The 23,229-nt window shown below is 31.7% G+C and overlaps 1 protein-coding gene across 1 annotated transcript in view; it reads left to right on the top strand.

The window, feature by feature from the left end:
• The first annotated feature begins 5,061 nt into the window (after positions 1 to 5,061).
• LOC127714045 (uncharacterized) overlaps positions 5,062 to 23,229 on the top strand; it is a 45,849-nt gene continuing 27,681 nt past the window's right edge. Inside the window, exons 1-10 of the mRNA XM_052219993.1 lie at positions 5,062 to 5,194; positions 9,432 to 9,621; positions 13,391 to 13,458; positions 14,383 to 14,481; positions 15,872 to 15,940; positions 16,711 to 16,758; positions 17,690 to 17,761; positions 18,162 to 18,206; positions 18,623 to 18,821; positions 19,893 to 19,979. Of these exons, the coding sequence (XP_052075953.1) occupies positions 5,112 to 5,194; positions 9,432 to 9,621; positions 13,391 to 13,458; positions 14,383 to 14,481; positions 15,872 to 15,940; positions 16,711 to 16,758; positions 17,690 to 17,761; positions 18,162 to 18,206; positions 18,623 to 18,821; positions 19,893 to 19,979 (960 nt within the window). The 5' untranslated portion in view covers positions 5,062 to 5,111. The remainder of the gene's footprint in view (positions 5,195 to 9,431; positions 9,622 to 13,390; positions 13,459 to 14,382; positions 14,482 to 15,871; positions 15,941 to 16,710; positions 16,759 to 17,689; positions 17,762 to 18,161; positions 18,207 to 18,622; positions 18,822 to 19,892; positions 19,980 to 23,229) is intronic.

The raw sequence follows: 23,229 nt of genomic DNA, 5'->3' as shown, positions 1-23,229 counted from the left end.
TTGTAACAGGTTCGAGACAACTGGAGTACATAAGTTTGTTCGAGAGGGAAAATTTAAACAGTGTAAATGATTACTGGACTAACACATGAAACGGTCATGAAAATAAAGCAATTGTTATGTTAGTCTTTCAGTTAATTTTCTGACTTATTGCTTGCAGTCAATAAATAAAAACATCATAGAAGATACCAGGATTAAAATTGTGTACGCCAGACGCGTGTTTCGTCTACAAAGTGACGCTCGAATCAAAAAGTTAAAAAGGCCACATACAGTACGAATTAAGTTGAAGAACATTGTTGACCTAAAAATTCCAAAACTGAGGTTTTGCCAAATACGACTTAGACAGATATAAGATCATACAAGAATATGTGGTATGAGTGCCAATGAGACAACTCTCCATCAAAGTCACACTTTGTAAAAGTAAACCAATATAGGTCAAACAACGGCCAAGATAATCTATTCCTGTGGTAGAAAATCCTTAGAATTTAGAGAAAAAAAGTTTTGTAAACGGTCAAAGCCCCCCCTTTTTTGTTGAAAATATTTGGTTGATTACTTAGGGAATCACTGAAGCGGACCCCCTCTTATGGTAGTCTGTGCCCATCCCCCTTTTATGAAAATTTATGGATCCGGTTGATTTAAGATTATGACTATATCAATGATAGTTCATGCAACACTGAAGTACTGACTTGTGGGCTGGTTATACCCTCAGAGAGGATGCTATTTCCAGTTACTTTTTTTTTGAAAGAAATAACAACATATTAAATTATCTGAAAAGCTACTTGACAGTTCTAGATTTACTTCAAGCAAAACATATGACCAGTACTTAAACTTAAACTTAACAATTATAGTTTCAGACTTTTCAGATCTGCTGTTAAAAACAAAAAATAAAAACTGTTTGAAAAATTTATATACAAACACTTAGTTTAGTCTATGTGTAACGGATTTGTTGCTATTTCGCGTTTATTCTAAAAAAAAAACACATATTGCCTACTCTTATTACTTTGTCAAATGCATAGCTTTCCCAAACTAAAGTGTACGCAAAATGTTTTAACCAACTCGAACATGCAGTGTCGCTTTTGTCCAGCCCATAGAGATTGTATTAGGTAGGTATGGAGGTGGTCCAATAAGCTCCGATATAAGGGTCATTATAAAAAAAAAACATGCATATTTCGATGAGGGAAAATTTGGAAAAATGATGCCATTGTTTTAAAAATTTAAATATGTCCTCCTATTTTATAATATGGTAGCAACTATATTCAGAAATATGCAATGGGAAAAAAATGCAGTGTTCCTTCAATTTGAACAATTTTAGGTCATCTTCAATTTTGATAGAATCATGTCAATGGTGTTACTAATATAAAAACATGCATTTAGTTATTAACAATATTGTTAAATACCAAACAACTGATCCAATTCGTTGTTAAGATTTAAATTACTACTTATTGACATTATTTTTATAGGTTTGCATTCTATTTAAACATAAATGTCAGAATAAATTGTTGTAAAAAACATGGCTGTCCTAATTATGGTCGTTGTTAACATTAGAAAATACACTTAAACTGAATATATGTAAAATGTGTAAGACTGAATGATTAGATAATGCCTAATCCTTCGTATACGGCCTAAAAACACTTTCGTTTGTTAATATAAAAATGAAATTTAATGCATTTTTATATAGTAACACCACTGACCCTTCAGTAACTACAATGACACAAAAGTATCACCATTGACAACACATTTCAAATTTTATTTTTATTAAGTACTACTGAACACAAAAAAAGAACACTAAGCAAAAGAAAAAGAAAAAAAATAATTCTTAAGCTAAAAAATCCCAAATTATATAACATAACATATCACTAACTAAAAATGTCAATAGTGTCACTAAGTTATGTCATTGGTGTTACCAGCATACACCAGTTTGTGAAATCTTTGTATAGGTAATACATTATATTGCTAAAACATTGTTAAATAAGAATTATATTTCATAAACAATATGATGTTACGCTTGTTAAACATGAAAGAAACACAAAAAAATGCTGATCGTCATGATATATTCAGTGGTGTAACTTTATTAAAGTGGTCTCACCATTGACAGTAACACCAATGATTTACAGGTGTATTTTTAGATTAAGTTGCAAAACAAGTACTCCATTCCCCTATTTTATATGTTGTCCCTGGTGCATGATTCTACAATCAATATCTTTTCTTAATCAAAATTTAGGAAATCTTTCGGAAAATGATTTTTATATGGGTACACCATGGACACTATTTTCATTTACGATATAGCTTTTACTTACTTTTAAGATTTTTTCACTAATTTTTATAATAAAACCAACATACACCTCCCAAATCATTAAAAAAGGTTTGTATGTATCAAAATGAAATAAATAGTGATAAATCCTATTAACAAATGATTTGAATAAAAGGTCTGAAAGGTATTATAGCCAGACATAACAGTTCATTCTGGCTATATCCAAGGGTTTCAGAAAACATTAACAAGGATGTTTTTATAACATTTCATACTGTAAACTGTATATAGTGTATCACAAAACATTCATATCTAACATATACATTGTACAAGTGTTATTTTGATATATTTTCATGTCTGTGACTTAAAAAGACCAAATAACATATATTTGCATGTTTTTTTGATAATGACCCTTAAAGGATGCAAAATTATGCATTAAATGTAGAAAAAACTTTATTCCAAAGCAACATCTTAACCTTTAAAAAAATAAAACCTTCAGTCAAGAATAGATCTGTATTGTACACATTATTTATTAGTCAGTGTAGTATCATTGGAGAATGTATAGACAAGATGGAACTGTATAATCTCTTTTTAATAAAGACCTCCGAACACTAAGGGGACGACCATTTGATATTCTGGTGGGGGCCAGGAGGATTTGTTTTGGATCAGTTATTTATTTTTGTGAACTAGAAGAAGAGATTATCTATTTTCTACACTGATGAAGCATGGTTTTTCATTTTCATTAAAACAAGGGACTGATTATTTATTTTCACAATTATATTTATAATATTTGAAAACACACAATTTTAAATTTTTGTTTTATTCCTAAATAGATAATAAGTGTATAGTCAAATCATTATGTACCATTTAAAGTGGGGCTGTAACTAAGCCTCTTTTTAAAGTAATGCCAAACATATTTGCCGAGCGGAGCGAGGCCAAAAAAATTGGCGAAGGTTTTGGGAGCCGCTGAAGGCCACAAGAAGACAATATGTTGGTCTCAAAGCAAAATATATAGATTCAGTGTAAGATTTTTTGTTTTTAGGGACAACATCAAAAGACCAATATGTAGGATAAAGCAACAAGTGTAATTCAGAAACTTAAGTATGTGGCTGCTTTTTTTTGTTTTTTTTTTTAATGTTTTGGCTTGCATAAAATCTTTTTTATATACCTGTCAATTATGTGTTTTTGTTCTCAAATTAAGTTAAGAGGGGTTGATTATCATTGATATAACTATGTCAGGTAAGTTTTTATAACACATTTCAATTACAACTTGATCTTTTTCCTAACTGAGATACAATTTGAAATTCATGTAGTTTGTAAAATTAGATAAAAAGTCCTTAAATAAAATTAAACTCAAGTTTAAAAAAATTACTAAATTACAAATGGAATGCAACACTAAGAGAATAAAGAAGGGCAATCAATGAACAACAGACAAACCCTGGAACCGATAAAACACAAAACGGCAAACATTATAGACAAATAACACTGAAAACTAAAATTAAATGTGAAACATGGATCACGAAAAACAGGGGCTGTATGCCAGAGGGTGAACAGAACTTGCTTCTTGCAAGGCATTCGAAGTAAAAACAATTTGATATGAAGACAAGCTTTTGTTTTTGAAATTTCCTACCTGAGGCATTTGCCTCAATTTAGTTACAGCCCTATGACTTATGAAAGTGAGGTAAATGTTCCTGAGTTAATATACCTCTACTTAAATGAAACCCATTTTCAGATATTTCAAGTACATTAATATTTATACATTGCATTATAAAAGATTTGGAAAGAATTTTCCGAAAAAAATATGAAAAAAGACGAATTTTGTAGGAATCTGGTGCCATTTCATACTTTTGAATAGCATTTATAAAATGGCTTAAAAGACCTGCCGAGTTATTTATTTTCAATACATTGTAGGTCAGGTTATTTATGTTCAAACTACCACAGAACAAACCATTCATTTTTGTTATTATCAAGGCTGAGTTATTTATTTTCAAAATCCTCCTGCCCCCCCCCCCCCCCCCCCCAGAATATCAAATGGTCGTCCCCTAAAAAGTCATCAAGGATACCATTTATAATAGCTATTCGCTTTCCCGGTTTCAGTATTTTCAACAGAGGTACCCAACCCACAATCAATTCAAACTTTAATAAAGGAATAAGTTGACGAGGATTCAAAGTGATTGCTATAAGTAATATTACATTTTCTTACTACAATCGATATGGTGTATTTTTATCACCTGGAATAAATGTCAAGAAGATGAGAATCCAGAATTTTGAAAAGGGGGGGGGGGGGGGGGGGGGGGAACTAGGCAACGTTTAGAGTATAATATGTCAAAAGTCTATGCATGAAAATGATAAAAAATTTTGTGATGAATAAATGTATAGAGAGCCACGTCAATACAAAAATAAGAAGACGTGGTATGATTACCAATAATACAACTCTCAACCACGGACCAAATCACGAAGAACGATTAAAAAAAGACGAACATAAAAATCACAAATGCATGATTTCCGACTTAACTCTTTGCTACTATTTCCGTGAATATCCGTCCATTCAATCCATGCATTGTGTTAATTTTTTATTCATATACTACCTTGACCCCCTTTTTCTGTACACACCTGCAATTGAATTCTTTCAAGAAAAAAAACACATTTTAAGTATTAAATTAGAATTTTAATATACTGAAATATACTTTAAATTTGTGACATTCTCTTTTGTATACAACACAAAAGCAAACATTCGTTGGCCATTGATAATCGTTATTACAATCAGCTACGTTCACCTGATAATAAATTTAAAAATAACCCTTTCAGACGAAACATTGATTTTCTTAAAGTGTACGACATCGTCTAATTTACTTCCTTATTTATAATGGAGAAGTTCTGGAATTCTTTCAGAAGAAGAAAGAAAAATAAGCATAAAGATGATAATAATTACAGACCAGAGACCGCAGGGTTTGTATATGCACTTATAGTAGTTGAAATTATTGACAAATGCATTTTGTTTACTTTCGGTTTTGTGAACCTGTAGCATTGTTGTTAATTACTGAAAAAGCATTAAATTATACAAAAATGAAAAGGATCATATATGGACCTTTCAATAATAAACTTATGACACAGAGATGTATGTATCCGCTATCCAAAAGCTTCAAATTCAATATACCATGACTGTATGAGAGTACAGGACCAACTAATCTCCGTAGAAATGAGATATCCTAATGCTCATACAACTGCATACCAAATATCATTGACTTTTTATCATAAGTCTTTCCCTTTAAATTGACATACATGTAAACCGCTATTCAAAGGTTTTAAATCCAATATACCATGACTGAGAGGACAGAAAATCATTGATGCCACAACATTAATGGGTCAAATGCCCTTCACATATATACCCAATTTTCTTATTTAATGCATCAATAATGAATAAATAAACTGGGAATGTGGCCTATATAGATAAAGAAATCCAAAGGACGATAACTGTGTTCTCAATACCAGACGAAAGGGATTATAAGACATAAAAAGATCTGTATTTGACATGTTTGATATTCAATTATTGAAATTATAATGTGTCATTATTTCAAATTAATGTTATTATCAATTTGAACTTTATACGAGTTTCATTCATAAGTTTTCTTTAATTGTTGTTCTACCCTGTAGGTTTTTTGTCAATTCCGTAATTGTTCCTGCAATATTAGAGAGATCATTTGTACTAGCTATTTACCTTAGAAGGGACCTACATTTTTATTGAAAATGAAGAGCTAGCGGAAAGCACAAATTTATATACATGTATGTGCGTAAAGTGTGTAATCTGTAAGATACTATAACTGCCCTTGAATTTTTACTAGATAACATTTTTGTTCGCTATGGAGATTCCGTATATCGTCAGGTTATCGGAATTCCCATGGGGACTAACTGTGCGCCACTTATTGCGGACCTGTTTCTGTATTGTTATGAGTTACAATTTATGACTAAAATCTGTAAAGACCCATCGAAACAACATCTGATTCAAAAATTTAATAACACTTTTAGATATTTAGATGATATATTGGCTCTCAAAAATGACGACTTCAGTATGTATACTAAAGATATTTATCCTGCCGAACTGACTTTAAATAAAGCTATTACTAACAATGAACACTGGAAACTTAATACCAAAATTTATGATAAAAGAGATGATTTTTCATTTCCTATAATAATTGTTAATTATCCATTTTTAGATGGTGACGTTCCCTTGTCGCCATCTTATGGTGTTTATATATCTCAACTTGTTCGATTCGCTCGTGTATGTAACAACGTATTTGATTTCAACGAAAGAAATCTCTGTATTACTGAAAAATTATTACACCAGGGTTTTCGATATCACAAACTAGTCAAAACATTTACTAAATTTTATCATCGGTGCAAGGATATCATTCGTAAATATAAATCAACATGCAGACATCTTATACGTTCAGGTATTTCACATCCAATATTTTATGTTAATATTCTTTACAAAGCACAAAAATGTCGGCATTCACCTCAAAAGCTAACCAAACCTTTAAACAGACTTATTCGGAAAGAATATAGTTACGATACTGTTGTCAAGTCATTAAGGATTGCATATTTTGGTATATATTGATTCACTCATAGGGTCTTTGCATCGGAAATAAACACATTTATTCTAAAACCAGTTGTTGGCATTATACGGGTTATGTTCTTCTCATATATTGTATGATGGTATGATACTAAACCCCTAATGGGAGGGATTGTACTTGATTTTCATATGATGAAGACATAATCTTTCAATCAGTTTAATTGAGGTTTGGAACTGGCATGTCAGTAACTGCTAGTAGTCCTTTGTTCATTTATGTATCATTGTCATTTTGCTTAGTTTCTTTTGTTACCTATTCTGACATCGGACTCGGACTTCTTTTAAACTGAGTTTTACTGTGCGTATTGCTATGTGTTTCGTTTTTCTTCATTGACTAGAGGTATAGGGGGAGGGTTGAGATCTCACAAAACATGTTTAACCCCGCCGGATCTTTGCGCCTGTCCCAAGTCAGGAGCCTCTGTCCTTTGTTAGTCTTGTATGTTTTTTAATTTTAGTTCATTTATATGTTTTGGATTTTAGTGTGACGTCCATTTTCACTGAACTAGCACACAATTTTATTTAGGGCCAGCTGAGGACCACCTCCGGGTGCGGGATTTTCTCGCTGCATTGAAGACCCATTGGTGGCCTTCGGCTGTTGTCTGCTCATTGGTCGGGTTGTTGTCTCTTTGACATACTCCCTATTTCCATTCTCAATTTTTTTTATCAAATTTTAAGATTATATATAATCTTTTTTTAAACTAAAACCTTTTGATATCAATAAAAATTGGTTAAAACACCGATATATCACCTTCAACTTAGCATTTTTTGCATGTGCAGCAATATAATTTGTTCGTTTTAAAACCAGTCTACAATCATGACAATAAAAAAAATATTGACTCTGAAAAATCTAAAACTAAAAGTCTGATATAAATGATAAATTACAGCAATTATTATTATTAATACATTACTCAAACTGAATATCAACTTATTAAGATAACTCGGTGATGATATAAATTTTAAAGACTCCAGAAGATTTTGAGCTTGACATAGTGCATAAACACCTTAAGATTTGTTCCGAACGGACGGATTTTTCTTCATGTCCTACAATGAATTAGTATTACGATTGGATATCTTAACTTAAACTTGTAGCTTTATGCATACAGGCCCTGTCTTTTGTTGACGTCGGAGTGTGATCCTGTAGATATATATTTTGGTTATTTTTGTCTTATTGACGTTATAACACGAAGGCCTGGATATCGGAGCTTCAATTTCTTTATTCTTTAACCTTTTTTTCTCTATTCTTCATTTATTTCGCCCATTATTCTATATTCCTTACATTTTAACTCCCCATTGTCCTCTATTCTTTATTTTTTCCCTATTCTCTATTCTTTATTTAATACGGCCTTTATTCTGCAATTTTTTCCCATTATCCTCTGTTATGTATTTCCCGTCCAGACCCTCTTACACACCCTTTTATTCATATGTATTATGTTTTTACATTTCATTAAATATACAAACAGCGCATTACAAATAGTATAAGCTTTGTAATAAAAATGGTTATGTGTCCCCAACGGTTTACTGGACGCTAGTCGGTGAAATAGAAATAAGTACAGAGCCACTTTTCCATGATGATGTCTGAGTTGACCCAGGGCCACAACCTTTTGAAATCGAAGCAAGTAATCTACCACGAGGCCCCTGGGGCTATCACTTTTATACAGTAAAACTTCGTGATTTCTTTTTATGATAAATAGTCTATTTGTCAATAACCGATTTTATTCTGTTATTACACACTTTTAGCACAGTTTCTTATATCCTATATTTATATTGGCATCGTCTCAAAAAAGTTCGAAAGTCCGGCATTGCTGATCAATTATTTTCATAAGAGTTATGTCCCTTTGAAATGTTATTTATAAAATTGAAAATGGAAATGTATGTAAGCAATCTCACACCTACATGTCTTTTCCAAGTTTTATGAAATTTATATCAAAATTTTATGCCAATAATTTTTTTTTTTGGAAGAGTGCCGAACAATTATATTTACATGAATTTTGCCACTTGGAAATTATATGAAATGTATGATATTTATGAAAAAGTTCAAAATGAAAAAAGACAAATTTTTTTTGACTATACATTTGTGCAACCACGAGGGACATTGGAACGCTGTTCTTTTATTTCTGACTTCTGATTTTTTATAGTAGCAAGATTTTATAAGCCTATAATGCATGTTAAACAAATGCGTTCGAACAAGAGACTAATGTAAAGTTCCTATATAGATTGCTTGCTATCGAAGCTCAACATTTATGTCAGTGAATAACGGCCATACTCGATCCAGGAAAGCAGTTTTTAGCTAACGTTGTTTTTTATTTTCCAGTCGAACCTTTCAATGAATGTTCGACAATTGCATAAATTATCACCAAACCTGTTCCGTGATTATGTTCCGTTTTGCAAAACATACGCTATCGCCATGCAAAAAATTATGCGCATACCCCATGGAATTGATGACAGACCAGACATCATCCAATCAAAGTGGTGTTGCATATCATATTTCGTTATAATACAAAATAGTTTCTGCTTATACCGAGTACTTGCTGCTTATACCAAATATTTGCTGCTTTTCAGTAGTGTTTCCACTGAAGTTCGAGTTGTTGTGACAGGGGCAGAAGCTCAATCGAGAATCAATTCGCTGAAGGCATGTGCAAAGAAACTTGAAAAGAAATTAAAGAAAGAGGGGTCAGGGAAAAGAAGTCCTGTCAATGATTATAGAGATGAGTACAGCAGTTTACGTGAACAAATGGAACAAGTTAAACAGGTAAAAGATACTATCTTCTGTAAGCATCCATTGTGTATAAGTGATCACGTGATTACAAAAGTAAATGTCGATTAACTTCGGATTTTCTCGGCAAACTTGGAAAAAAACCTCCATATTAGTAGTAACGATCTGAAAATTGAAAATTTCTATCATAAGAAGCCAAAATGTTTAACCTACATTCAAGAAAAAATCGCCGAATTTTTCAAAACTAATATGTAAGAATTGGCACTTTGACTGAAATAGTGAGAATTAAGGAACAACAAATTTCGCCTTCATTGGGGACATTGGGATCTTCAAACTTGTTACAGAGCTTGCACACTTCTCCTTAAAGTTGGCTCCTGATAGTATAGTGCGATACTGACGTTGCGCACGATGTTGGTACCAATTCCATTTTGCTATAGATTAGCATAAAAATAAATACGTAGACTGGTCAGTTCGATAAAAATATAGTGATTTCTGATTGAATTCATTCCATTAGACTTGAAATTAAAGTAAAAAAGGAACCGAAATTCAAAATACCAGGAATTATAACACTTAATTATCCCATTTTTACGCAAAAACGTAATGTCCAACGTTTCATTTTGTGTGCAAAAGATCAAAGTTCCGTTTCTCTCCTACGGTATTTTTTCTCTGACCATTGTAAAACTTCACAATAATATTGCTATTGTTATAATTATTCGCGTGTTAAAGCAAAATCATTATCACTGAAACCGTAATCCGGAAAATGTTATTTTTGTAAACGGTCTGAAAAATGTCCAACCGTATGCAAAGTAAGTATATTTCGGGTTTGCGCATTTATACCGTGAAATTGAAAAAGCTGAGAGAAAAAATATTTATTATATTTGAAAGTTTTTTTTACTTTTCTCCTGGTTCATGATATTTTTTTGCCGGAAACCATGCGTATAGTTTCTATTGCAATGACTTCAAAAAGTATAGCTATCTTGTCCCAACGAAAAAAACGCTGTATTTTCTTTAAAATTGAGGTTTTAACCAGCTGTCTATCAAATAAGCATAGTTAGATCATAAAAAATAAAACTTGGCGGTAAAGGTTTTTCTGTTTTTCTTCTTAAACAATATAGTGTTTAATATTTTTACGTTAGGCAACAAGGTTTTTAGATCGTTTCAAAAAGTATAGCCGTTTTGTCCCAACGTTCGCAAAACGTAATTGATGTCATGCTCTGGTTTTTAATTTTATATCGTAATTATTTGTTTCCAGTTTAATTCGAATGAAAATAAAAATACACGTATAAATTACAATACAACCAATGTATGAGAAAGGAATAGTTTAAGTTTAAATTCAAATGTTGACCAAATGAGATCGATATAAAAAAAATATCGGGATCTTCGGGGTTTTTTTTATAGCATATTTGTTTTATATAAGGAACATTGTCTATCTGCAAGTTTTAAATCGTCAAAAGTAACATGTATATTTTTTTTGTTAATAAAATAAAATAGAGAAAACCCATTGCTGGCAATTATAACAAACAAAGGATATGCCACAAAAATACGGGAATGAGAAAATTTAAAACATGAGTCCCGAATGTTTAACTTCCTAAATATTTTGCGACAAAGAAAGCATCGGGAAATGATAAAATATAGAAAGGAAACGAAAACGGGAAGAAATGCAATAAAAGGAATAAATATGCAAAAAATAGGAGAATATGAATTCAAAATCTAATTTATATTAAAAATAAATCTGTGTAAATTTGGACATTATTGTATCGGATTCATTAATGCGAACTGCTGCCGAAAGGAAAATTATCAATTATGGCCTGGAAAGACTGACAACTCCTGTAAATGAATTTCATTAAAAAAATATCTATACGACCACTTTGAGTTTTATTTGTAAATTTATGCATTTTTTCAGACAAACCGAAATCGGTTACCAAATTCACAACAGTAAATTGACATCATCAATAATATGCTTGAACGCCTGAAACTTTCTTTGAAATCGTCGAAATCGCCTTATTTTGAGGAACGTCGTGAAACGCTTAAGTAGTACCAACATCGTGCGCAACGTCAGTATATCTATGCATGCCTCGCATTGTTTTATCACAATTTTTTTTAAATGAGGATGGAAGATTTCGAGAATGCCATGAAAGCTGATTCATTGTATGTCTTCTTATTTGCCTCTCGTCCATATTTTATTTAATTTTATAGCTCTTGAAAGTGCATTAGCTATCAAATTCGTTTTCACCAATTTGACTCAAATTCTCATATTTGATTTATAGCATACTAAAACGTATATACAAATTACAAAAAAGTTTAAAATAAACAATTAACAATGCATGGACTCGATAATATATATCAGTATTTTGTTTGTATTTCAGTTTAGACGCCATCTACATGCAATTAACCATCGATATGCCTTCCGAAAACTGCCGACGGTCATAAAACCTGATATAAACATACATATAAATAGATTTCACTTTCAATGTTGACATTATTATCCTTTTAATAGCTGGACACGCCTAGCTAGTACCTGCGTAACCAATCTATAGCTAAGGGATTAAATTGAAGGTCATATGAATACGGATTCAATGAGGTCAAATTATTGACTTGCAGGCTCAAACTATTGCCTTACTTTACATCAGCGATGTTTTTAATCTTAGTTTAATAAATTTTGGCCAAACTGACTGCTTATATCGAAATATTATTTCAAAATTCCCCTTTTACTAGTACTTGAAACAAAAGGAATCGAATTTTAAATGTTTGTTTAAATCGTAGCTAATGCCCATTTAATTAAGATCAAAGAAATATTAAATAAAGAAATTATAAAAACCCCACCAATCAGTCTTCTTACATGTTGAACATTACCCTGAACTCATTTTAAGTTTCTAACACTCTATGCAGAAATTTAAATATATGGGTAATTGAACTAAAATTTAAATATATGGGTAATTGAACTAAAATTTAAATATATGGGTAATTGAACTAAAATTTAAATATATGGGTAATTGAACTAAAAGACTGTACAAAATACCGATCCGTTGTATACAACTCATGAAAATGAAATAAGTCCTACAAGAGAAGCAAAATTGTTTCAATGACTAAACGGAATAAAGAAAATGAACTTGACAAAAATAGTAAACTTACTTCTTTCAACAATAGTGAATTATGCATGTACTTATAATCATTTAATTCATGTGAGTTTTAAAAATAAATATGATTCATTATTCAATTCATATGCCGCCAATTTGCGGTTTGTTTCTAATAGTTTTATAAGTATGTTATATAAAATTAATATAGAGATATATGTATATAATATTGTGAAACTATAAAACAAACTCTACTTTTCCGTCCTTCTTGTGCCTTTCTGACGTGCATACTCCAAATCTCTGTTTGGAAGTTTAAAAAAACCCTCTTAGCCAGGATAGTACACCGAAGATAAAGAACTAAACTGGTATTAGCGATCAGCCAAGAATAAATTATGTGATAATAAAAAATAGAAACATAATAGCCAATAACTATTGTCGTATAAATGGCAGTCCTTTAATGAGACTTATCACCGAATTTATACTTACCATGAGGAACATGACGAGAAGAATTCTAGTTATCTTTCCGATCACTCCTGTATTTTGGTGTGGTTCGTTTGTTTTCTGTGCAGAATTTAGGGGACTTGTTTGTCGTTCGTCTTTTTTTTTTTTGCCATGGCGTTGTCAGTTTCTCTTTGACTTATGAGTTATAAATGCCCCCTTGTTATCTTCCGACTATTTTTTTATTCATCTACTTGATCTTTCTTTTTATATATCTTTCTTCCCTCTGCCAGTGTTTCCAGTGTCCTGATGAGGATGAATATGGGAGAGATGAGGACGCTGGAGGTTTCAAAAGACCGAGGTAAGAGTAAACAAGTATAAGCTAGGATAGTCAAGGGTTTGTCTGGATGGGGTTGACAGAATAGAGAATTATTGGCAAAACATACAGAATAATGGACAAAATATCAAGAATAGACAAAACTAGACACAAAAAAAGAAAGAATAGAGAAGAAAAAAAAGAAAGAATAGAAAATAATTGGGTGCTTCAATATAAAGAAATGCTAATAATGGGCAAAAAAATAAGGAAAAGAGAAAAATGGCTTAAAAATGTAAAGAAATGAATGACCCCCATCCAGACCCTCATAGTCCACCATGAATAAAGAAATACATTAGGAAGTGGCTTTCAGTCAATGGCAAATTATATTAAGAACAGATAATAAGACTTAATAGCAATGCAACGAATAAGGCATGGAGGAGTAAAGAAAACATAAGATACTGTTTTAAATTTGAAGGTACATTCTGGAAATAAAAATGTCTATCTAGTTTTGAGAACAAAACGAATAGGTTTTATTATTCTCTGAATAGAGCTCTAAAAATGCAGAGTAAATGCATAGAAAATCAGATAACAGTGTGTCGGTGAAATCTGAACAAATGTTATCGTCATTTTTGATAAGCTTTGGATTTTCAAATATTTTGGCCACAAGCATCACTAAAGAGACATTTATTATCGAAATGCGCATCTGGTGCTGAAAAAATTGGTACCGTTTATGTTATTATCGATATAAGAAATAGAAGTTATGGTATGAGTGCTAATTAGACAACTATTCACCACAGACTAAATGACATAGATGTAAGCAATATATATATGTGTCACCATACGGCCTTCACCAATGAGCAAAACCAATTCCGTTAAGTAAGCTATATATTATGTATAAATATATAAAGGGCCCAACATGAAAAAATTACAACTATTCAATCGAGTTTATTGTACATGCTTTATTCATAGAACAAGTCCTCCTTCACATTCTACAATAGCAACAGTACACAATAACGAACGTGAACCTATTGCGGATTATACGTACAATCATAGTCGGACAAATGAAAGGTAAGTATGTATAACCAATTGAGATAGCTATATGCATTATAAAGGGAATACCTATGTCAATGGGACAGCTATCTAACGATAAGAACAACCAAAAGACATCTAGAGGGCAACATACTGTCTTTTACGTTTTTTTGATTGAGTTAAGCCTTCCAATTGATATTTTATAGTGTGTCTTTCTATGTTGTGATGTTAAACTATTGTTTCAGAAAAAGGAGAAGGTTTGGTACCATTAAAACGTTTAATCCCGCTGCAAATGTTTGCACCTGTCCTAAGTCAGGAATCTGATGTACAGTAGTTGTCGTCTGTTTATGTAGTTCATACGTGATTCTCGTTTCTCGTTTTTATGTAGATTAGACCGTTGGATTTTACGTTTGAATGGTTTTACACTAGTAATTTTTTGGGGCCCTTTATAGCGTGCTGTTCGGTGTGAGCCAATGCTCCGTGTTGAAGACCGTACCTTGACCTATAATGGTTTACTTTTATAAATTGTAACTTGGATGGAGAGTTGTCTCATTGGCACTCATACCTCATCTTCCTATATCTATTGAATAAAAGTCAATGATAAGTAAACTCGTGGCTATACAATGTGTTGAGCTATAATATATCGTCCTCGTTTTATAATGTGAATAAATTAAACAGAAAAGATTAAAGATCTGCCATCAAAACAAAAATTCTAAAATAAAAACAAAACATTTATTTATGACATTAGACAACCATTGAATGGGTTTCTGGCTTGGTGCTGGCCCATGAATTTGTGGCAGGTTATTGTAGAAAATGGTATCTTTGAATACAAATTGGATGAACTCTGACTGGAAAATATAATAGCAGGAAAAACACCGAATACGAATTATAACTTTTATTAAAAGAACGACAAAATAACACTGAAACAGTAACGATGGTCTTTTTGTGTGAAGGTTTTCGAACTCTTGCGCAAGATAACAATCAGCCTTTAAAAAACATGAAAAGTTAACAAATTATTATTTTTCTAACAGCCTCGATGGTCTCGTGGATACATTCCGCCGTGCGAGTAGGATTCATGGGCGAGTCATACCAAAGACTTTAAAAAAGAAATTTGGTTTAAAAAAAAAATCATCCGGCAAAAAGCCGTAAAAATGTGACCGGGTAAGGCTACATGTATCCTGCGGACTAACCAAGTGAACCTGACATTAAAATTTTCCGTCAGACTATAACAAAGCAGGGTATAATTCTATAATATCAACATATTATCCCCCTATATAAGCTAATTATGAATGCAAATATTGCAACTGGAAACAAAGCATTCATTTCCTTCAACAACAATTTCCATGAATACAAAATAATTGTTTCGAATGTTTTATATTACCGAGTATTTGAAATGTATGATACTAAAGACAAAAAATATAATTTTCAGAATAGACAACTCACGTGTACCATTTCACCGTTCGCACAGTGTAGATGATAGAAAGCAAAAGAAAACAGAGTAAGAATAAATAGGTGGCACCAAGACAATCCTTCCCCGTACAAAAATGTTACTGTAGGACTTCCAGTAGCTATAGATTAAGATATCGAGGTCATATTCGAAACGAAATTACGAGAAATCGCAAATTATTAATTATTGGGAGAAAAAAACTTTTGAAGGTGTATTTTATACATTTATAAATCTATTTCACAAGTTTATAATTAAGTGGATACCTGGAGATATAAATGTTGCATTTATCACCTTTTCGATGCTCTAATAATGCAGCTAAACGAGTTTTAAACGCATTCAGAATTAAATAAAAATACCAAATGCAACAAAATTACTTATACTTTCCTTTACAAACAAAAGGAAGCGATAATACAATATTTATTATACATTAAAATCGACATAAGTCTATGCATTATGCAAGAAGTGACATAAGGATATAACTAAAACATTAAAACATGTCAGAAGCGTCTTTCGTTTTATACAAATTCGGGTAATATTGCTTAAATTGGGATTATAATTTAGACATTGCGAACTTACCACATTACGAACGTAACCATTACGAACGTATCACATGACTAACGTATAAATTTACTGATTACAAACGTATAAATTTACTGATTACGAACGTATAAATTTACTGATTACGAACTATCACATTACCATCGTCTAACATTCCGAACGTGAGACTGTACATTATACTTTTTGAAAATATTAGATATAGAACATTTTCATTTAGATAATTATAAAACATTCTCTATTCAGTACTTATATTTTAATAATAGTTATAGAATGCAAGAAGAATTGAAAGTACGAGAACAGGCAAATGAAAGGTAAGTTTTTAATTCAATTAAGCAAAACTGTGTTAAAAATATTTTTGAAAGATCGTCATATGATTATATGATATAGACAATTTGATTTAAAGAAAAAAAAGTTTAAGATATACAATAACATATATGGACTAACTTTTTATAAAGATTTGATTGAAACTTATACTAGTAGTGACGTTTCAAATATAACTGACGCTGCATATTCATCACAAAAGGAAGGACTTTGTTATACATGTGCGCGAGTAAAAGGCGAATTTATACATTCAAAAACATAGTAAAAAGACCTTTTTACTTTTGATTACAGTAAAAAAGTTAAAAAAATATAACCAGATCGAAAATTCAGTTACTGAACTATTTCCGCTGATTAAGAATTCATATTCATGGATATCTTTGGTTGTCATGACGCTTACCATGAAATGAGACTTAACAAAGCATTGAGATATGCTCTGTAGAGTTTGATTTCACTATCAATGAATAACGATTATAAAACAAAAAACCTACATTCTTACCTTGAATATAACATCAGAAGATGTGATACGATTGATAATGAGACAAATATCCACCAGATAGTAAATGAGGTAGAAGTTAACAACTATAGGTCCCCTATTGGCCTGCAACAATGAGCAAAACCCATACCTCGACATGACAATTGTAAAACAATTCAAACTAAAACACCAACGTCCTGATTTATGTACAAAACAATAAATAAAACAAAAAAAACAGAAAGACAACAACCAACGATAATAACTGAAACAAAATTTGTTTGTACTATTAGATTTAATGACAACTCTTCATTAGGAATTATGACAGTACATTTATTGATTCTAGTATAATGTCTCACAATGACGTTGTAACAATATTGTCTTATTTGCCGCTATCTGCCATATTAAATATAAATGGACAGGCATCATGTTCTTTTAAAATTTGTTTTCAGACTTCAACGTGATTTACAAAACTATAAGGATCAATTACAGCAATATAAAGACGATCTTAAAAGGAGCAAAAGGTATATATTTAGACTTATTGTTGAACATGCTGTCTGTAAATGGACTTGATTCCGGTATTTCTGATGAAACATGTTTTCTATGTATTAAATAGGCATGTCAGATTTCAGTGATACTCTGCATGCATTGTCCTTGGGAACATGCACTTCTTGTATGATAACAAATCAATTATTTCAAAATGAAAACGACTTCAAGTTGATGCATAACATAAGAGAGAGTAAAAAGAAGAACTTTTTTCTAAATTTTCTTATAAAGCGTTGACATTTACTGGTGCAGCTAACTAACAACAAAAATGGATATTTTGGAGGCAGTTTTCAAAAGCTTCTGCGCAATATCGTTAACAAACCTTGAGCGTGTATCGATTTAAAACATAGTTGACCCTTTCATATTTTAATGATTTAGAGATCTGGACACAGAAATCAAAGCAAGAGAAGAGGCACAAAACAGGTACAGTAACTGTGAATATTATGTATGTCGAATATATATGGTCTATTCTAAATCAATGGAACCATTTTGATTTTGATTTTTACGAAATTTTCTTCTCCTAAACAAAAGAACATACATTGAAATGAGAATAAAAAGAGATACGTTAATGAGACAGAAACCCAACGGTATAAATAACCAGAAGACACACAGTCCTAAACAACCGATGGTGTTTATATCAGTCTCTAAATCGTCCCTAGTTGTGTATAGATTAAATAGAACATCCAACATGCCTTTTAAAACAAACTTTAATTGACACAAAATACAGCTCAGGATTATGGTAGATAAGATACACAATAAGAATCCTTGTTACGTCCCCAAAAGGTTTACCAATATGGAATATAATTAAATCACAGTTTTGCAAGTTATCATCTTTTTAGATTGAGTGAAATGATGGGAAAACAGCTGAAAAATAACAATCCTGCAATTACAGACCTAAGTGATCCAGACAGACCATTAAGTCTGGTAGAGAAATTCTCTAATGTATATGATAATGAATGGACGGACACAATTGAAGAAATAGAGCAAGTGACAGGAAATGAGAGAACAGCAACAAAAATACTGCTCACTGTTGTAATAGTGAGTATTACTTCATTGATTACACCTGTTTGGACATGGTATAATATTTGGGCAGTCTGTTCAAAAGAATATGTTCTTGTTTGAACGTTTATTTGTTTTGAGTCTAGTGTAAAAGAGAGTCGAAAGATTCCAAAGAGACATTCAACTCATGAGTCGCAAACAAACTGACAATACCGTGACAATGCCGTTACAATGCCATGGCAAAAACACGAAAAAAGACGATAAGACAAACAACAGTACACAAAACGCATTATAGAAAACAAAAGACTGAACAACACGGACCACGTGCACACCTAAAACCGGGGGTGATTTCAGGTGCTCCGGAAGGTATAAGTGGTTGATGTGGTCTGTTGTACTGTCCAATATTTTTTGGTAATTCTTGTTATCCCTTTTACATAGTATTAAAAAGAAGTGATGGCTTTGAGTTTGTTTGTTCTAGTTCAAAATTTCCACATGGTACCTCGTCATTTATTAACTGATACTTTGCTTTTATTTGTTTCTATTATTTATGGGCACAATTTGGTAACAGAAAGGGGATATGCAGACAACAGAGTTGGTATAAAATATATGAAATGTGGAATATTGTAATAATTGTATTGATTGTAGAATTAATGACGTATGTTGTGGATCTGTGCATATACACGTGTATGATGATACTTATATAATTTTAACTAACGTTTATGTGAAATTAATAGGGTTAGTTCTTGATCATCATTTTGGAGTTGACAGTACTTCAGTTGTATATAGCAGTAGACATATATTTTTTTAACATGGGGAATTTATAATTGGTTGATTGTTTAACGTCCAATGTCAGATATTTAAAAACAAATGAGCACTTGGCATTTGGTTTTAGCACTTGTCCATCAGTGGAAGTCATATGAAGATATCTGTCGCCTTAGCACACACGAACTTTGTAGCGTCGAGAACACATTTTGTTAGAAAAGCAACGAAGGGATTTGGATGCTTTATGTAACTTAAAATCATCTGATTTTTACTTATTTCCAGCTGTCTTTTGTTACTGAATTATTGCCCTATTATTGACCATTTTTTTGAAATTGTATCAAATTGTAGGACACATACTCAGAATGTTTCGATCTACGACATAAAGGAAATTGTGTACTGGAACTAAAAAACAGTAGTGCTACTGTGCAACAAAAGGTAAGATATGGAAGCACAATCTAATTAAAATATAGATGTATGGTTTCGTTATGCTCATATCTGAAATTTAATCAGATTGATGGTGGCAAATCGCAAAACCCTTCAACAGCACCATTGCACAAACCCTTCAACAGCATCATTGCCAAAAACCCTCTTTAACATAAATCCTAGTACGCTGTCGTAATTCCGATTGAAAGTATGATTATCAAAACATTAGTAATTTTGACATTTGTACTTTTGTCGTATGTTCTTTTGACATTATTATGTCTCCCCGTCGACGAAGGGAGACATTATATTAATATGTTTTAATTGTGTTCTCTTCTTGTCCGGTCTATACATTCATCTTTTGACAATGGCTTATGGTATTTGGCATGAAGGTTTATAACTACGAGACGGTGTGTTGCATATCGTCATGATCCATATTTGACCTTGGTCATTGACCTCAAGGTCAAAATACTATTTTTTGGGACATTTTCGTATCCGTAACTTTTTTCCCGTATGACATATAGGCTAATGATATTTGGAATATGGATGTAGCATCTCAGGACGATGCGACATGTACCATTGAAGATGACCTTGACAGTCATATGACTTATTTTTGTATGTCCACCCCATATATATTCTTGCTTACCACTTCAAGACCTTTTCAATGCAACTAAGGATTAGCTCGTGAAAAAGATTATAAGGACCTTTGCCTTTTATCTCAAGGTCAGAATACTTAATATTTTTCGGACATTTTCATGTCAATAACATAACTTCTTTATCCTTTGACAAATCCTTATGATATTATTTGGCACATGAGTGCTGCACCTAATGATGATATGCCACGTACCATTAACGATGACCTAAGATGACCTTGAACTTTCATATTGAAGGTAAATGGACGACATTACTTTTAAGTCCACTAAAACAGTTCTACCTTTTTTACTTATGACATTGGTACGTTTGAGATGAATACTTTTTAACACGATATTACAAAGTAACTTATTGATTTAAAGCGTAAAACACACGAAATGACCGATCTCATGTCACATTGTTTTTATTAGCTATACTGTAACTTAACCCTGTTACTCTCCCGTAAACATTACGATTCCTCTACCACTCACAGTGGGGGTAAAACTTAATTCACGGTTTTAATAAAATAATGTCGTTTCTTACGATGAAACATTTTTATAGCACGTTTATCGTTTAAATTTACCTACTTGCTGTAACCTGGGATCCTGGTTGTTTGCTTGACCAACCGACGAGAAACAGACATTGAAGGTGCCAGACCACCAATTCAAAATCCCTATCTATTCAACCATTTTTTTTCAATTTCTACATGTCTGTAGCGAAAAGCGACCTTTCAGAAGGGAACTGCTTCTAAAAATAGCTACTGGTTTTCTGAAAATCTTAAATAAGTAAACTATGGGGCGCATTAATACTAAATTTTTAATGCAAACTCATGGACAAGTAAATTTTAGCTCAAAATGGTCTAAATATATTTATTCTTCAATTTTTGGTCTTTTTTTATCCCTATTCTTTATTATTTGTTCCACTTTTCTGTAGTATTGGTCCGATTATTTTCTATACTGTAAATCCCATCCAGACCCTCATTTATCTCATCCAGACCCTCATTTATCCCATCCAGACCCTCATTTATCTCATCCAGACCCCTCATTTATCTCATCCAGACCCTCATTTATATCATCAAGACCCTCATTTATCTCACCCTCATTTATCCCATCCAGACCCTCATTTATCTCACCCTCATTTATCCCATCCAGACCCACATTTATCTCATCCAGACCCTTATTTATCCCATTCAGACCGTCATTTATCTCATCCAGACCCTCATTTATCCCATCCAGACCCTCATTTATCTCATCCAGACCCTCATTTATACTATCCAGACCCTCATTTATCTCATCCAGACCCTCATTTATCTGGCTAGTATCTTTCTCGTTGGGTTTCGTGTAATTTACACACACACTGATGTTTTATGTATACAAGATAGATAAATCAAAAGTAACTTAAATGAGTCTGTTATGTTTTATTATAATAAGGTTTTTATTTCAGGTCAATGAAATAGCAGATGAATATAAAATTCAACTGAGAAAAATGAAATCAAATCAGTTACAATCTCTCAAACAGGTAATACATACGTTTCCATTCTTAATTCTATTTACTCATATCAACCAAATATATTTCCTATCAATCAAATGTAAATTTGTAACAACAACAACAACAACAACAAAAAACAGGCAAGATATTTAAAAAAAAAAGTAATTTTGCATTAAATAAAATGAGTTTATTTTCTTTGATTCTATCATGCATATATTTAAAATTTAAATTCTTTTAGGTTTAACCTGCTTTTCTGAGTTAACAAATACGGATGGAAATGGCCATATCACTTAAAAATATATAAATGATACAATTTCCAAATGCTCATCTAATGGTTAACATTTTTAAATCATTACGTCATTTAAAAAAAAATGATTTACTTCATGGTTAACATATAAATGAGTAGTTATCTACAGTAACATTTATTGATTTATCCAAAGTTATCTTTTTGATTATTATATCCGTGGAAAACATTTTAAAGATTACCTCTGTGATTAACATTTTAATGATTACATCGTGGTTAACATCTAAATGATTACATCGTGTTTAACATTTTAATGATTACATCGTGTTTAACATATTAATGATTACATCCGTGGTTAACATTTTAATGATTACATCTGTGGTTAACATTTTAATGATTACATCGTGTTTAACATATTAATGATTACATCCGTGATTAACATTTTAATGATTACATCTGTGGTTAACATTTTAATGATTACATCATGTTTAACATATTAATGATTACATCCGTGATTAACATTTGAATGATTACATCTGTGGTTAACATTTGAATGATTAAATCCGTGGTTAACATTTTCATGATAAATATTTTAATGATTCAATCTTTTTTTAACATTTTAATGATTACATCTGTGGTAAATATTGTTATGGTTATATCCGTGGTTAATATTTGACTGATAACATTCGTGGTAAACTTTGTAATGATAACATAATGTGGTTAATATTTTAATGATTGCATATGTGGTTTATATTTTTATGATTACATTTTTGGTTTACATTTTAATGATTACATCTGTGGTTAATATTTCAATGATTACAGGGCATTTTGCAGAAACTAGCCAAAGGTGTTGATGGTAAAGTACTGTCATGTCTCTCGCAATCAAAGAAACAGTACTTTGAG

This window comes from Mytilus californianus, unplaced genomic scaffold (assembly GCF_021869535.1).
Source record: "Mytilus californianus isolate M0D057914Y unplaced genomic scaffold, xbMytCali1.0.p SCAF_9, whole genome shotgun sequence".
Lineage (NCBI taxonomy): Eukaryota > Metazoa > Mollusca > Bivalvia > Mytilida > Mytilidae > Mytilus > Mytilus californianus.
The sequence above is the reverse complement of the archived record's forward strand: the minus strand, read 5'-3'. Positions and strand labels throughout refer to the sequence as shown.